General features: G+C 44.9%; 1 protein-coding gene across 1 annotated transcript in view; it reads left to right on the top strand.

The window, feature by feature from the left end:
• Positions 1-17,986, top strand: part of cntnap5l (contactin associated protein family member 5 like) — a 272,765-nt gene that overhangs the window by 74,941 nt on the left and 179,838 nt on the right. The window contains exon 2 of the mRNA XM_060940691.1: positions 12,416-12,526. Within this exon, the coding sequence (XP_060796674.1) occupies positions 12,416-12,526 (111 nt within the window). The remainder of the gene's footprint in view (positions 1-12,415; positions 12,527-17,986) is intronic.

The raw sequence follows: 17,986 nt of genomic DNA, 5'->3' as shown, positions 1-17,986 counted from the left end.
TTGCTAATACCTTCTTTGTGCTCTGTAGGCCTTTGTATTTCTCAAAAGTAGGGCCTACTAGTGTTTATATGAAATAATATAAATGATTAATCAAAGTAATATTCACAGCTTTCAAGGTGAACCTCGAAAAAACTGTGTGAGCCACCTCCAATAAACACTTCCAATTAATTGAATTGAAATTGACACTTGCATTTCTGACTTCTGGTTTTTTAAAATCTCATTCTGAGCACTAAGATCTCAATATTTTTCATCAAAACAAGTCCAGTTATATTCTAAAATAGTTATTTATTTACATGAGTCAGTTTGATTTGAAAAAAAAAAGTAGGTAAAGCTATGAAAACTCCTTTCAAAGTCTCCCATGAATCATAACATCAAAACTAGCAAATGGAAAATTTTGCTGAACACTTCATCAGAAACAATGAGAGCAAGAGAACAGCCCTATAAAAGTTATCTGATTGATATTCACAAGTAATCCAGTCAGAAAATGATCAGAAGAGAAAGCCTGACAGCTTTCCCGTGACTCAAAAAGCACCGGCAGTTTCCCGACATCCTGCGAGCAGAGTTTTTACTCTGTTGTACTGATTTCAACCTGTCGTTACTCCCAAAGTCCTGAACAGATCTTAACGAGATAAATTTATTTGAAAAGCTGAGATTGTAAGCTTTTTAATGATACTATTCACAAAAGAAAATATTCAAGAGTTAAGCAATGACAGATTCAGAAACTTAGATGCACAATTTTCACACCATGGCCAGCGAGCGTCTGATATGCCTAATGTATGTAACGTCGAGGGAGCCCCAAACAACCCAAAAGGAAGTGTGACAAATTGGTGTAACCTAAACGGTGTGGAAAAGGCCGTTTTCTCCCAGGATAAAAGGAGTCAAGGGGATCTGCCAATATCCCTTCATTAAATCCACTGTCAAGTAAAAGCAAGCAGTGCCTAATCAATCAAGCAACTCGCCAATGTGAAGCATTGGGTATGCGTCGAACTTAGACATCGCATTGACCTTTCTATAGTCCACACAGAACCGGACCAACCTATCGGTCTTGGGAACCAGGACCACTGGGCTGCTCCAGTCACTGTGGGACTCCTCGATTATGCCCATTTTGAGCATGGCCTTAAGTTCATCACAGACCACATTTTTTTGTGTTCGGGCAGACGGTAAGGGCGGCTGTGCACTACCACCCCCATGGGTGTCTCAATGTGGTGTTCTATAAGGTGGGTGTGGCTGGGCAGGTGAGAAAACACATCAGAAAATTCCTTCTGCAACTGGGCTACCTCCATGAGTTGGGCCAGGGAGAGGTGGTCTCTACAAGGGACTGGAGTGGTTGGAGATGTCAATTTTTTTTTTGTACCTCCGGCCCCAGCGCCGCCTTCTCTGGGACAACTGATACCAATGCCATGAGGACGTCCTCATTCTAGCATTTTAACAGATTGAGGTGGTAAATTTGCAATGCTCCACCCCTTTCCGTTCGCTTCACCTCATAGTCGATGTCCCCGACTCGCCGTGTGACCTCGAAGGGCCCTTGCCACTTGGCAATTAATTTGGAGCTTGGCACTCATCCTCCTTCGACCTCAAAAGACCATGGTGATCTGCGCCAGGGGTCATCCATCAGTTATTTAGTTGCAGTGCCTAGTATGACTGTATAGGCCGATGCATGAGCCACATGGTCTGCTACAGTTGCTGCAGGTGAAGTTGCTTGGTCGGGTGTCTGTTGGTGTCGACTGCAGTCTCCGCTGTCGTCGGAGCCTCCTCTCCCCCCACCAGGTCTCTCTCCTTTCCTCGGCTTCCCCAACGACGGCCTTGGTGGTGGACCACCAGCCGGCGCGGTCTGAGGCCGCCGTCTCCAGGTCTGTGGGGTTGAAGCTGCCTGCCCTCAGGTCACGCTTGCACATGTCCTTGTAGCATAGTGTGGGTCGTCCTGTGGGTCTGGAGCCTGTGGCCAGCTCACCATACAGTACGTCCTTTGGGATGTGGCTGTCGTCCATGCAGCTGATGTGGCCTAGCCAGTGCAGGCGTCTCTGGGTCAGCATTGATGTTGGTGACACGATCCTGCCAGATGATGCCCAGAAGTCTTCTGAGACAGCGCATGTGGAAGGCATTCAGTCTGCATTCTTGGCGGGAGTAGAGGGTCCATGCTTCACTTCCATAGAGGAGAGTGCTCAGCACGCAGGCCTGATACACTCTCATTTTGGTGTTGGTCATGAGCATGGTGTTGTCCCAGACTATCTTTGCAAGACGGGCCATTGCTGTTACTGCTTTGCTGATTTGCACGCTCAGCTCGGTATCGAGAGAGAGGTTGCTGGAGATGGTGGAGCCCAGATAGGTGAACCTATCCACCACTTCGAGGGTGTGGTTGCCGATGGTGATGTGGGGAGCTCTGCTGATGTCCTGGCCAATGATGTTGGTCTTCTTCAGGCTTATAGTGAGCCCGAACTCGATGCTGAGGAGCCGACGATGCTGAGGAGCCGACGATGCTGAGGAGCAGACGATGCTGAGGAGCGAGATACCACGATAGTTGTTGCAATTGCTGCGGTCCCCTTTGTTCTTGTACAGCGTGATGATCTTGGCATCATGCATGTCCTGGGGCACTGTCCCTTCCTCCCAGCACTGTAGCAGAAGCTTGTGTAGGTGGCCCAAGAGGGAGCTTTCCTTGCTTGCTTTGATGACTTCAGGCAGGATGCCATTGCTACCTGGAGCTTTACCACAGGCTAGCGAGTCGATGGCCTTGCTGAGCTCCTCAATGGTGGGTGGGGTGTTGACGTGGGCAATAATATGAGCACTTTGTCTCCTGGCGTGAACTCTCTAAGCTGCGTGCCCCTGTTGTACAGTCGGACTTGACTTTCTTGTGCCTGCTGCAAATGCTCCTGGGTTAAGTGTGTGAGTGTGTGGAGTTTGGCACACAGGTTGAGAACGTATTGAATTTCGTTCTTACTAAGCGAAGGTCCCTCCTCCCAGTTTTCACGTAGCATGTCCAAAATGCCACATGGTTTATGCCCATATAATAATTCAAATGGAGAAAACCCTGTGGAGGCTTGCGGGACCTCTCGTACTACAAATAACAAGGGCTCGAGTCATTTATCCCAATTATGTGCATCCTCACTTATGAACTTCTGAATTATGTTTTTGAGTGTTTGATTAAAGCGTTCCACTAAGCCATCTGTTTGTGGGTGATAGACACTGGTGCGGGTAGACTTAATTCCCAATAGCCCATACAGTTCACATAGTGTGCGTAACATAAATGCAGTTCCTTGGTCTGTCAGGATTTCTTTCAGAATCCTGACCCAGGAGATAATATGGAAGAGTGCTTCCGCAATACTGCATGCTGAGATATTGCAGAGAAGAACTGCTTCCAGATATTGCGTTGCATAGTCCACCAGAACTAAAATAAAGCGATATCCCTGTGTTGACCGATCTAATGGCCTGACAAGATCCATCCCGATTCTTTCAAAAGGGGTCTCGATCAAAGGGAGGGGGCGTAAAGGTGCTTTTGGAGTGGCCGAGGGATTTACTAATTAGCATTCGTGGCACGCCGCACACCACCGACAGACATCCCCGCGAATCCCTGGCCAATAGAACCTGGCCATTATTCAGGCTAGTGTTTTGTCCTGCATGGAATATGAGTTCCTGGTGGCTCTTTGGGATTAATAACTGTGTTATCTTTTTGCCAGTTTGAGTGTCCTGCGTCACTCAGTATAACCTATCCTTAATAATAGAAAAGTAGAGGAAGGCCAGCATCGCATTTGGCTGGAGAATTTGACCATCGATTATTCTCACTTGGTCAAATGCATGCCGCAGAGTCTCATCTTGCAACTGCTCTAACGGGAAATCCTCAAGGGAATCCCCAAGAGAGGAAGGAGGGGTGGGGTGCTCCTTGCTCCACATATCACCCTGACGCAGTGCTGACGTAGACGGCTCTGTGACAGCTTCTCCCACCAATACTAGTCCGGGATCTTCCCGATATGCATTCCTGCAGGACCCACTTCATACTATGTATTTCATTCTCTTTATATCCTGGCCAATCAGTCCCCAAGATCAGCAAGTGGGTGAGATGAGGGTTAACCGCTGCCTTTACACTATGCATTTCTCCCCAAAATAGAATGTGGATGGACACTAGAGGGTAGTTGTGAACATCCCCGTGCACACACAACACCTTCACCACTTTTGCTCCCCCCAATGCCTCACCTTGCACCAGGTTTTGGTGGATTGAGGTCTGGTTACAGCCGGAATCCACCAAGGCCTGATACGTATCCCCTTGGACACTTACTGGTATACGATACTCTCTGGCCCGATCGAGGGCAGTTTCTGGCGCGTCGGGGACCCGGACCACCGCACCCACCTCCATTGCGGAGCACTGATTTTAGAGATGTCCCAGCTCCCCGCAGCACCAGCACACCGACCCAGGCTCTCCCTCTGCACTGGTGTTACGGACATCACTCACCTGGGGGGAGAAGACACAGACAAGGAAGGGGGAAATGGGAGGACACCATGGGTGCGTTGGGCCGACTGGGGGGGAGCCGGTCCCCACCTCCGCAGTGGGGGAACGGGGCAAGGACAGGAAACAGAGGAAGAGAGAGAGGAGAGAGGTGGAGGAGAAGCATGTCTTCCTGCCATCGGAACCACCACCATGTGGTCCTCTGCCAGCTCGATGGCTTGATCCAGCAACACTGGGTGATGACACTGGACCCACTCTGCTGTTCCTTCCAGAAGTCGCACGATGAACTGTTCCAGTGTCACTAGGTCGATAATTCCCTCGGTGTCGCGGTCGTCTACCCTCAGCCACCGCTGGCAGGAGTCCCGGAGTTGTTGGCCGAACGTGAACGGTCAGCTGACCTCCCCCAAGCGCAGTGAGCGGAAGCGCCAACGCTGTTGCTCCAGGGAGTGGCCAACACACTGGAGGATGGCTTTCTTGAGGTCCGCATATACGAGCCAGCTGTACACGTTTCCACTGTGTGATGGTCCATCCCAGATGCTTCCGAGCCCACAGAAATGAACGACACTAGTGGACAAAATTAACATAAGGCTTCCTTTTTGCACAGTAAAGTTTTAACTGCCATTTGTGGATGTAACTCTTTATTGTAACTTCCCAAAGGTTTGCCAAAGTAATCCTGAGCCCATGTGGTTCTATCAGCTATAGATGAATGATGGTTCTTGGTGCAGTGCCGTCTGAGGGATCAATGATCACAGATGTTCAGCTTAGGCTTGTGCACTTTCCCTTTATGCACTGAAATTTTTCCAGATTCCTTGAATTTTTTTTATATTATGCACCATAGAGGGTGAAATATCCAAATCCCTTCATGTCTTTCTTTGAGAAACGTTGTTTTTAAACACGTCAATAATTTTCTCATGCATTTGTTGACAAACTGGAGATCCTCAGTCCATCTTTGCTCCTCAAAGACTAGGCCTTTCCTGGATACTGATTTTGTATCAAATCATGATTACAATCACTTATTGGCATCACCTGTTTCAAATCACATCAGTATTTAATTATTTTACCTCATTACTTGTCCTAAATTGCCCCCGGCCCAACTTTTTTTAATTAATTAATTTTTAATGTGTCACAGGCTTGAAATGCAGGAATGGGTGTATATTAATAAAAATTAAATGACATTGACCAGACAAGATATGAAATATCTTGGGTTCATCCTGTCTGCAATAAAATACAAGTCAAAGTAAATTTAGAAATCACTGATTTCTTTTTTATTTGCCTTTTCCATACTGTCCCAACTTTTTCTGATTTGGGGTTGGAGTATGCATGGATAACAGGAGCAGGACATATGACAAAGCTGAGCAAAAATACCTCCAGCACAAAGCTGTCAACCCTCCTTGCCAGATAATATTTTATGTGTGAGGTGAGGACAGAACAGTCCGTCTCTTCGCTGAAACCTTGGCCAACAGCTCACTGACTTTTGTGGAGGACACCTACATGAAGTGTTACTTAAGAAAGAGACCAATGATCATACAATCATGTGTTTCCATAGTCTGTATTCATGTACTTAACTAGCTAAGTGGCTTATCACACAATTTTTACATTAAGTTTGCTTGTATGTTTACCACTTTTTACTTTTGAGCCTAGACATTATAGCTTCCGGATAACCAAAACATAACACTAATGAATTTATGTTTTACCCTATCTCACTCCATTTAACTGTTCTTTATTTCAAGCAGCTGACTCATCTTCATCTCTTCAGAATCTTACAGATAATCTTAATTGAATGGTACAGTACATTCTTACTAAGATAGACATTAAAGTTTACCCAATGTACAGCCAAACATGCCATAGCTAGATCATTACAAAAATGATTGCCTGTTGGCTAATTGTAATTTTTTATATCCCATGAAATAAAATGGGCACTGGTAGCTGAGTGGTTAAGATGCTAGTCTACTTATTGGCAGCTTGTGAATTCAACTCTCAGCACTGCCAAGCTGCCATTTGAGCAAGGCCTTTCACTGTCAGCTGCTCAGTTTTATAAATGAGATAAATGTAAGTCGCTCTGGATAAGGGTGCCTGCCAAATACCGTAAATGTAAAATGACATGGAGAAACAGCCAAGTACTTTGGCTTTAGTGGGGAAGTACAGTCCAGCTCTGTCATTACTAATCTCATAGCTTGCTGGCAGCTTTGTTGCTACTCATGAGGCATTGTCTAAATTACAGAAAGGAAGTATTAAAACCATGAAAGTAAATAATTACAGAAATGTGTAGAAATAAATGTCAGGAGGCGCTCACCACTGCATTGCTATTTTTCCTTTCTTTCTCAGCATTTTATCCTTCCACTAAAAGCTGATTTTTGTCACAGCCATTGATTGCCTTCCAAAAGGTCAGAACTGCTGTCGTCCTGATACAAAAGTGCAGGGAACATGTGAGAGGGTAATTTAATGCACATTTATATAAATACAGAGAATTGTGTTCTCCCTTTTGTGCAAGACCTTGATCTTTCACCTCTGAATGAATGTATTTCTTAGGAATATGAAATGGATATTATGAACCCTTAATACAAATACAAGTCTATATTCAGAATGAGACTCTTCACTTTGAGTATTGTGCTTTTTTTAGGTTGACAACCTGCAATTTTTTTGTGAGTAAGCTGTCTATTTGTTAGCAATTAACTCTGGGGTCTGAGGGTATTTTCTGGCACTCTAATTATTTTGGCATGCTCTGATTTTGTCAAGTTCAAAAAATCTAAGCAGCATTTTCAAAGTCATATGACTTTGTATTCAGCACAAGTTCAGCTACATTAATATCTATGTAGTAGGTCATGACCGTACTTTAAAAAAAAAAAAAAAACAGAAATGTAAAAAGCAGTTGTAGAACTGTGTTGGAATGCATGGAAAAACATGACCTTACCCATTGTGTCAAACTGTTTTGGTCACTTGAGGTGATTCTGTTCAGTAATGATTCTGGTGATTAGGTGAATGTGTAATGAATGGGTGATTGTGTATCAGTAATGACACACAATTACTCTATAATTTTGCTCCCACTCTGGCACTGTCCACACAGCAACGGATTCAGGTGAATCCGATACAATTGTTTATCGTTTCGGCCTGGCGTCCACACAGCACCGGCATTTTGGGTGCCCCAAAACGCAATCTTTTGAGAACGGGTTCCAGAATGGAAAGATCTGGCAACATTGCCGTTGCGAAGTCGTCTGGATGAGTAGAACGGATTTGTTTACGATGACGTCACAACCACATGTGCTTCACGCCAGGTAGAAGTGTAACGAACTCAATGCGAGTTGTCAACAAATCCTATAACTTGGTTCATGAAACGCGCTTACAAAATATTTTCACTGTGAATATTTATTGTGTAATGGTGCAGAGAGAGAGAGAGAGAGAGAGAGTCAATCCCGCCAGCAAAAATAGGGGGAAAAAAAAAAAAGGAGCGATCTCACCTTTTCAGATGTTGGTTAAAGTCCTACAATACATTCCTCAAAAAGGGCGTAGAAGAACAAATTAATCCATCAACGTGTAGCATTCAATTTATTCCGGACCATTAAAGACGCTGCCTTCCACGTAGAATCATACGTCATCCTCGCCGCCATATTGGATGGGTCAAAGCGTAGAATAAAGATGCCTCATTCATGTGCTGCATTTAACTGTACCAACAGGTTTACCGTCCAAACGAGATTACATGGGATTACCTTTCACAGGTGAGACTGGAAAAATACTTTTCATTGTATTTGGTAATTATAATGTAATTTTACGAACAGATTTTTCTGACTTTGTGGCTAATATGAAGTCTCGCGCATAGTTTATGCGCATGCGTCCTTACTTCTATTGTTCTGGTGTCTCCGAAGGGACCGTTTTACAGCGCCCCTAGAGGTGTGGCATGTGTATTGCATCGTTTTCAGCAAGCGTTGCATTGCCATATGGACCTGATATTTTACTGATCATTGCCCATTTGGACATGATATTTTTTAAATAACATCTCGTTGCCGTGTGGATGTAGCCTCTAACTTTTACTCTACAAACTCAAAGTAGAGCAAAATTAACTAATTTTGAAGAAAATACTTTTAACTCTGGAAAAATTGCTCAGTCATCTTCCTGTGTATGCACTACAGCACACACATATCAACTGATCTGCTCGTCAGAAATAGAATAAATATTTACACTTACTGATCTTCAGCTGAATCGAGTAGAAGGTTAAAAAAAAAAAGGCACTGCTCATCAGGGTCATAGTTCTCAAGATTGAATTGAATCACTATCCTGAATCATCCAAAGTGCATGAAATTCATGTGCCATCTCCCAACAAGTTTTACCTCCAAATAGCCTGAACTATGGCTGACAGATTTTATCCTTTTATGGTGGGCATTCCCACTGCCAAAGAGAAACCAATCAAAACCCAAAGAGTGGAAGTGATCATGCCGTTACCATAGTAACAGTCTTATGAATGCGCAAGTGGGAGCTCAGTGCTCCGACTCTAATGTAACTGAGTAAGGTGACAAGTTATGTTTCATTTAATTTAGGCAATTTAAAAACCCACCACACCCCACACATTTGGCAGTAGGTACATAGGAAAGTATAAAGTTTGTCAGTATGTTAATCATGCTTGTATGATAAACCTCGAAGATATTTATCTAAATACATGACCTACTCATTCCAAACCTGTCAAGCTTCACCGGTGAAGCTCTCAACCCCAGATGGTTAAACAGGTAGTTACTCCAAGTTAATGATATACTAGTCAAGATAAATGTTCAGTCATTTTGTCTTTTTTCCCCCATAATTCACATTTCCTGCTGTCAGTAAAGGGGTTGCAGATGGATGTAAAAAGCAGGAAGGTGTTTATTTACAAGTAGGCAAACAATACACAAGCGTTAGGCAAAGGCAGAGCCAGAAACAAGCAAGGATCATACGAGGCACAAACAGTGTAAGAGGCAAGGCAAAAGTGTTAGGGGTGGTGAGATTAGGATCCAGAAGCAGGACACAGGCAGTAATCCAATAATGAGATTTAATCCAGGGAAAGGGCGTGGCAAAAAAGGTAAACAAATGGAAAAAATAGTCCAGGTACAAAGACAAACACTAGAGAGAAAAAAAAAAGGACTGGAGACCAGGGGTTTAAGCTGTGATACGTGAAAGGTGGGGTGAACACATCACATGGTGAGTGGTAAAGCCAGTCTGATGGAACATGGATTGATTACCTTGCTGATGAGGAAAGGTACTAGGTACCTGGGAACCAGCTTGCAGGAGACAGTTCTGAGTGGCAGGTGGAGAGCATGACTCATTGCCCCACCTGGTAGGTGGGTGCCTTACAGCAGCATTTGTTGGCCTGCCTCTTGGATGCTAGGGTGGAGCGAATGAGTCTTCTCCAGGCCATTGCCCACATCCTCCTGCAGCAGCATATGAAGATCTGGGCTGAGGGTACAGTGACCTCCTCCTGGCTGGGGAGGGGGAAGGGCGGATGATCCCAGCTACCAGAGACTCAGATGTACTTCTCCATGGCTTGCCTTTCAATGTGAGAAAGAGTAGAGTCACCCTTTGGGTGACACCATCCCGGGCAGGAGGTTGATTCCACAGTCATAGGGTCTGTCCGGGGGGACACTGCTTGGGTCTTGCTGAAAACAAGTCTTAAGTCCAGGTATCCCAGAGGCATGTGAGAGGTCGGGAAACTCACTGGCTGAAGGTGGATGAAGGCAGTAAGGTGGGTGATGGTGGTCAAGCCAGTGCCACTGAGTGTCAGGACTGTGAGAGGGATGTCGAGGGCGAGTAGCAGAATTCCCAGACACTTGGCAGTGGTGGAGCAGATCAGGTTCCTGTCCACCCCTGAGTCAACAAGAGCCTGGATATGGTGATGCTGGTTGTCATGGATGACAAGGACAGGGAGTAACAGACAACCAGCAGGGGGCTGGTTCCGAGTGTTGCCCCATCAGGGCCCCTCGATTCACTGGTGGTCTTGTTCCCTTTAGCAGGCAGGCTTGGCAGATGTGTCCTTGCTGACCACAATAGAAACAGGCCCCTGTGCTCCGCCGGCACGGTCGTTCCCCTGATGACACCCAACCCCCGTCTACCTGCATGGGTTCAACAGGCATGGCAGGGGGTGGAGAGGAGGTGAAGCTGGAGTGGTTCTTCTCTCTCCTCTGTTGGTGGACCCAGGCATCAATGCAGTTGGTGAGGTCCATGAGGCTGGAAAGGTTCGACGGCAGTTTCCGCAATACCAATTCGCCCTTAATGGCATCAGACAGGCCATGCAGGAATGCATTGATCTGGGCACTCTCATTCCAACTGCACGATGTTGCCAGTGTTCAGAACTCGATGGTGTAATCCAAGGTAGACCGGGACCCCTGCTGCAGCTCCATGAGCCCTCTAGCCACCTCCCCACCAGACAGAGAACAGTCAAAAAAGCTTGCCTCATCTCCTCAGAAATCTTTGAAACAGTAACAAAAGGGTGCATCAGCATCCCAGACCACTGGCCCCCACTCTCTGGCCTTGCCAGTGAGGAGCATGATTGTATATACTACCTGGGCGCATTCTGTGGGGAAGACTAGAGGTTGCAGTTCTAGGCTCAAAGAGCATTGAGACAAACAAACAATCAAGTACCTGGTTCTCAATCATAGGGCTGAGGTGCTAGAAGTCTCAGTTCACAGAGAAGAGCAGTGGCAGGAGTAGGAGACAGCTAGGCAAGGGTAGGCACAGCTTGATAGCATTGCATCTGTGTGGTGAGGAGGTTGAGTGAGTTGGACAAGGTGGCAAGGCTCTGGGTGATCTGCTGGAGGTCTTGTTGATGGATCCCAAGGAGAGTCCCTTACTACTGGATGGCTGTTCTCAGACAGGTGAGTTCCACTGGATCCATGCTGGTCAGGACATACTGTTAGGGGTGGTGAGATAGGATCCAGAAGCAGAACACACAGACAGTAATCCAATAAATAATGAGATTTAATCCAGGGAAAGGGCATGGCAAAAAAGGTAAACAAATGACAAAAATAGCCCAGGTACAAAGAGATAAACTTGACAAAAACAAGACAAACAAGGACAAACACTAGAGCAAAAAAAGAAAGAAAAACCCTAAGCACAAAAACCGTGAACTAGAAGAAAAAAAAACCCTTATTGCAAAAACCATGAACTAGAAAAATAGCTTGAGCAAAAACCATGACCCACAATAAAGGCACAGTAACAGCTAGAATAGCAAAACAACCTAGTGTCTGAGGCTTATTTATACACAGCAGAGAGAACCAGGAAGTGAAATGCAGGCTAGATGGAATTCCCGTCCCGGATCCGGATTAGCGCTGACCTGGGAGATAAGTAATCTCCGTAGTGGAGGTCCGGGGCAGAGCATGACAAAAAGGCAGAGTCGAGAATAAACAAAACAGAGTCAAAACCAGAGTGAGGACAGAGATACAAGGCTAGGCAACGTAAGACACAGGGTACAACGCGTATACTCCACAAAGTCTTTGTGTTATTGGAGTCCTTTTATGCACGTGCTGTGATTGCACTCTGGTCTGGGACAGGTGCATGGTGCATGTAATAATTAGTCCTTGTGATGTGCACAGCACACAGATGCACATGGACGAGAGTAACAGCTCAATGTGTGCTAAATGTGGTGACGTGACGTGTGCACATTTGTCTTGTAGTTTTTTTTATTTAAAAGCAGTCAGCCAGTGGGAGTTCATCACCATGACAACTAAAGGAAAACAACATACATTTATTTTTTAATCTCACCTTTATTAAAAAGTCATTATTATTATTATTATTATTATTATTATTATTATTATTATTGTTTGTTTGTTTGCTATTGGACATTTCCCACTTGACAGTCTGCTATGGTATTTGGTAACATGTTTGGGGCTGATACTGTTCAGAATTCCAGTCAGTGCTTCATTTTTCTCCAGCTGAATTTCATATTTTTAATGACTGCTGATACTACTGTTTGAGTTGTCCAAAATACTGTCTGTCTACTTGTCTCTCTCTGTCCCTCATATTTAGATTACTGTGAAGAACCACTGCTGGCATCACTCCCCTCAGCCTCCTTTCAGAGTTCATCAAGGTCTTCTGACAGCCACTCGCCACACTTTGCAAAACTCCACACGAGAGACGGTACATGTTTAAATAATTTTATTTCATCAGTTATCAGCAGTGCCCAAGAGCTATAACACAGGACCTGCTGGAGTTGTTTGATCTTACTGAGAGCTACTTTCATGGCTTATCATGCAGATGATAAGGCCTGAAAGGGAACACTAGTAAGAAATATGTTCTTGTCCAGAATATCTTTAATCAGAGCTGTTTGAATACCGGAGGTAATGTGCATCAAACCCTGTCTGTAGGTATAGACTGTCTCAGTGTCTCTGTCTGGTGACCTCCACAAGCAAAGCTCATCATTTAGTGACCATGTAAGCATTTATGACCCTGTTTGTATGCTATTCTAGGAGCACTTAGGTTACAGATTCAGAATGCAAAATTGAGTCTCGGCTTGTTTTTTTTTTTTTTTAAATACCCTTTTCAGTTTTATCTTCCATCCATCCATTATCTGTAGCCGCTTATCCTGTCCTACAGGGTCACAGGCAAGCTGGAGCCTATCCCAGCTGACTATGGGCGAGAGGCGGGGTACACCCTGGACAAGTCATCAGGTCATCGCAGGGCTGACACATAGACACAGACAACCATTCACACTCACATCTACGGTCAATTTAGAGCCACCAATTAGCCTAGCCTGCATGCTTTGGACTGTGGGGGAAACCAGAGCACCCAGAACCCAGAAGAACCCATGCGGACATGGGGAGAGCATGCAAACTCCACACAGAAAGGCCCTCGCCAGCCGCTGGGATTGAACCCAGGACCTTCTTGCTGTGAGGTGACAGTGCTAACCACTACACCACCGTGCCACCCCAGTTTTATCTTATGAACTGAAATTCTGTATTATCTATCACAAAAGTGGCCACACCATTGAATAATAGACTATAAGAGGGAACATATTGTTATTTATTAGCAGAGTTATATTTGTTTACCACCTATCTTATTATTTAGCTATGGCACCCCTAAAGAGGTATTTGTAAAAATAAATAAGTGAATGAATGAACAAATGAATGAATTAGAAAATACTGTATCTGGTGCGCACAAGTATCTGATGTGCATGTCATCTGTTAGTTGAGTCCCTCTGTACAGCCATTCTCTTGTCAGAAATGCTTCATCATATTGATGGAGTTCACGCTTCTCTCAGGTAGTTTCTCGTGCACACCAGAAACTTTATTATTTGTTTTTTTTTTTCAGTTTTAACATTTCACATTTGCCATTACTCATCATTCCAAGTTCATTCCTTGTGACATGTTATTTCTCTATGAGGTGGATGTGTACTCAAATCCCATATGAGATGAGTGATCAGAAATCTCATCTCATCTCATTATCTCTAGCCGCTTTATCCTTCTACAGGGTCTCAGGCAAGCTGGAGCCTATCCCAGCTGACTACGGGCGAAAGGCGGGGTACACCCTGGACAAGTCGCCAGGTCATCACAGGGCTGACACATAGACACAGACAATCATTCGCACTCACATTCACACCTACAGTCAATTTAGAGTCACCAGTTAACTTAACCTGCATGTCTTTGGACTGTGGGGGAAACCGGAGCACCCGGAGGAAACCCACGCGGACACGGGGAGAACATGCAAACTCCACACAGAAAGGCCCTCGCCGGCCCCGGGGCTCGAACCCAGGACCCTCCTGCTGTGAGGCGACAGCGCTAACCACTACACCACCGTGCCGCCCTGTGATCAGAAATGAAGATCACAAAGCAAACAGAAAAAGCATACAGCCAGTGTAACTGCTATTTAATAACATACCATAATTCCCTCATTTATGTGCAGAAGGAAGGAGTACAGCTTGCTTTTTTGTTTTCCATTGCTCACACTTTCACTCTTCACAAAACCCCTTTATTCCCTGTTTGGTCAGACCTCCTGATCTGTAATTTAAATGAGAAACCTTTATGTAGTAAGTGGATTAAATCAGTTTGTTGTGTTAATTTTCAAAAAGGAAGCTTAAATCACTTTTATATATAATTTTTTTTCCATAACAGGACCAAACAAAAACAGTCCTGCAGAGAGTGCTACATGGTGTATTACACAAATAAATAAATAAAAAAAAACATTTGCAGGGCCAATCCTGCCCCAAGCAGCTTTCATGGTGCAATAAATTCTACAATCTCTACAATATAGAGATACAGACACTTATGTACTTTTACATTATCACTTGTTTTTGTTAGGGCGGCACGGTGGTGTAGTGGTTAGCGCTGTCGCCTCACAGCAAGAAGGTCCGGGTTCGAGCCCCGTGGCCGGCGAGGGCCTTTCTGTGCGGAGTTTGCATGTTCTCCCCGTGTCCGCGTGGGTTTCCTCCGGGTGCTCCGGTTTCCCCCACAGTCCAAAGACATGCAGGTTAGGTTAACTGGTGACTCTAAATTGACTGTAGGTGTGAGTGTGAATAGTTGTCTGTGTCTATGTGTCAGCCCTGTGATGACCTGGTGACTTGTCCAGGGTGTACCCCGCCTTTCGCCCGTAGTCAGCTGGGATAGGCTCCAGCTTGCCTGCGACCCTGTAGAAGGATAAAGCGGCTAGAGATAATGAGATGAGATGAGACATCAATTATCAATTTTGTCGACGAATCACCATAGCCCGAATGTTACAGGCTGACCTTTCTATCTCCATGAGGTGTTTGCTACTTTCTCCATGCCTCTGAGTCAGGAGCCAAGGAGCCAGAATGCTCACTTCCAATCAATATCTGCTTCTGGTGAATGCGCACTGATACCAAACACTGGAATTTTTCTTTTTTTTCAGACTATTTTTTATTCTTCCAAGCAAGAAAAAATATAAAGAAATGAATAAATGGATGGATCAATCAATCAATAAATCAATCAATTATTTAATTAATTCAGAAAGAAAGATGGTAACATCCAGGTGGTGCATACCTGATAAACCTGTGATATGTCTTTGTAAGCACCTATATTTTGCTGTTTGCACAGCCTTGTGTTTTATGGAATTGTATATAAATTGTACCGAGTTTAAAGGGGGGGGACTTTACAGCTAAACCTAATGACGAAGTAACTGAGACTTTTCAAATGTCAGTGTCCATTATCATCTGTATGTAAATGAAATGTTAATATGACTTTGCAGTTGCAAAAGTCATGCCCACAGACAAGACCCATGCTGAAAAGCAGTGTTGTACAATGTGAAATAGATGCACTGTCTCATCTCATCTCATTATCTCTAGCCGCTTTATCCTGTTCTACAGGGTCGCAGGCAAGCTGGAGCCTATCCCAGCTGACTACGGGCGAAAGGCGGGGTACACTCTGGACAAGTCGCCAGGTCATCACAGGGCTGACACATAGACACAGACAACCATTCACACTCACATTCACACCTACGGTCAATTTAGGCCCTGTCCACACGGCAACGGATTCAGGTGAATCCGATACAATTGTTTATCGTTTCGGCCTGGCGTCCACACGGCACCAGCGTTTTGGGTGCCCCAAAACGCAATCTTTTGAGAACGGTTTCCAGAGTGGAAAGATCTGGCAATGGCGCCGTTGCGAAGTCGTCTGGATGAGTAGAACGGATTTGTTTACGATGACGTCACAACCACATGACTGTCAGTGCTTCACGCCGGGTAGAAGTGTAACGAACTCGATGCGAGTTGTCAACAAATCCTATAACTTGGCTCATGAAACGCGCTTACAAAATATTTTCACTGTGAATATTTATTGTGTAATGGTGCAAAGTGAGAGAGAGACAGAGAGAGAGAGAGAGAGAGAGAGAGAGAGAGAATAGCTCTTAGGGCAGAGTCAATCCCGCCAGCAAAAATAGGGAAAAAAAAGGAGCGATCTCACCTCTTCAGATGTTGGTTTAAGTCCTACAATACATTCCTCAAAAAGGGCGTAGAACAACAAATTAATCCATCAACGTGTAGCATTCAATTTATTCCGGACCATTAAAGACGCCGCCTTCCGCGTAGAATCATACGTCATCCTCGCCACCATATTGGATGGGTCAAAGCGGAGAATAAAGAGGCCTCATTCATGTGCTGCGTTTAACTGTACCAACAGGTTTACCATCCAAACAAGATCACATGGGATTACCTTTCACAGGTGAGACTGGAAAAATACTTTTCATTGTATTTGGTCATTATAATATAATTTTACAAACAGATTTTTCTGACTTTGTGGCTAATATGAAGTCTCGCGCATAATAGTTTATGCGCATGCGTCCTTACTTCTTCTATTGTTCTGGTGTCTCCGAAGGGACCGTCTTACAGCGCCCCTAAAGGTGTGGCATGTGTATTGCATCGTTTTCAGCAAGCGTTGCGTTGCCATATGGACCTGATATTTTACTGATCGTTGCCCATGTGGACGCGAGATTTTTTTAAATAACATCTTGTTGCCATTGTCGTGTGGATGTAGCCTTAGAGTCACCAGTTAACCTAACCTGCATGTCTTTGGACTGTGGGGGAAAACGGAGCACCCGGAGGAAACCCACACGGACATGGGGAGAACATGCAAACTCCGCACAGAAAGGCCTTCGCCGGCCACGGGGCTCGAACCCGGACCTTCTTGCTGTGAGGCAACAGCGCTAACCACTACACCACCGTGCCACCCTAGATACACTGTAAAAAAAATTGTTTTAACTGTGAAGGTTCTCAGTCATCCAAGTCATAGTAAACCGTGGTTGCTAAAGAAGCCTTAGCATCAAAGTCTACCAGAAACCCACACACACAGACCGGTACCTACTGTTTGACTCTCACCACCCACTGGAACACAAATTGGGGGTCATTAGGACCTTACATCACAGGGCACAGAATATTACTACAATGGTAGAGGGAAAAGAGAAAGAGCAAAAACACATCAAGGAAGCACTTCAGAAGTGCAGGTATCCCAACTGTGCTTTTATCAAGACCAGAAAAAGAAACATAACAGACAGGGAAGAAAACAGCAACAAACACAAGAACATTGTCATTCCCTATGTTTCTGGATTATCTGAGAAACTCAGGAGGATCTTCTACAAACACAACATCCCTGTACACTTCAGACCCAGTAATGGTCTGAGCCAGAAATTGGTCCACCCTAAGGACAGAATACCCAGACACAAACAGGACAACATAGGCCAAGTTTACATTAGACCGTATCTGTCTCGTTTTCTTCGCGGATGCACTGTCCGTTTACATTAAAACGCCTGGAAACGCCGGGAAACGGGAATCCGCCAGGGTCCACATATTCAATCTAGATCGTGTCTGGTCCGGTGCTGTGTAAACATTGAGAATACGCGGATACGCTGTGCTGAGCTCTAGCTGGCGTCGTCATTGGACAACGTCACTGTGACATCCACCTTCCTGATTCGCTGGCGTTGGTCATGTGACGCGACTGCTGAAAAACGGCGCGGACTTCCGCCTTGTATCACCTTTCATTAAAAAGTATAAAAGTATGAAAATACTGCAAATACTGATGCAAATACTGCCCATTGTGTAGTTATGATGGTCTTTAGGCTTGCCATCCTTCCACTTGCAAGTGGTAAGTGACTTGC

This window comes from Neoarius graeffei, chromosome 15, assembly GCF_027579695.1.
Source record: "Neoarius graeffei isolate fNeoGra1 chromosome 15, fNeoGra1.pri, whole genome shotgun sequence".
NCBI classification, from domain to species: domain Eukaryota; kingdom Metazoa; phylum Chordata; class Actinopteri; order Siluriformes; family Ariidae; genus Neoarius; species Neoarius graeffei.
This window is presented reverse-complemented; position numbering and strand designations above follow the sequence as displayed.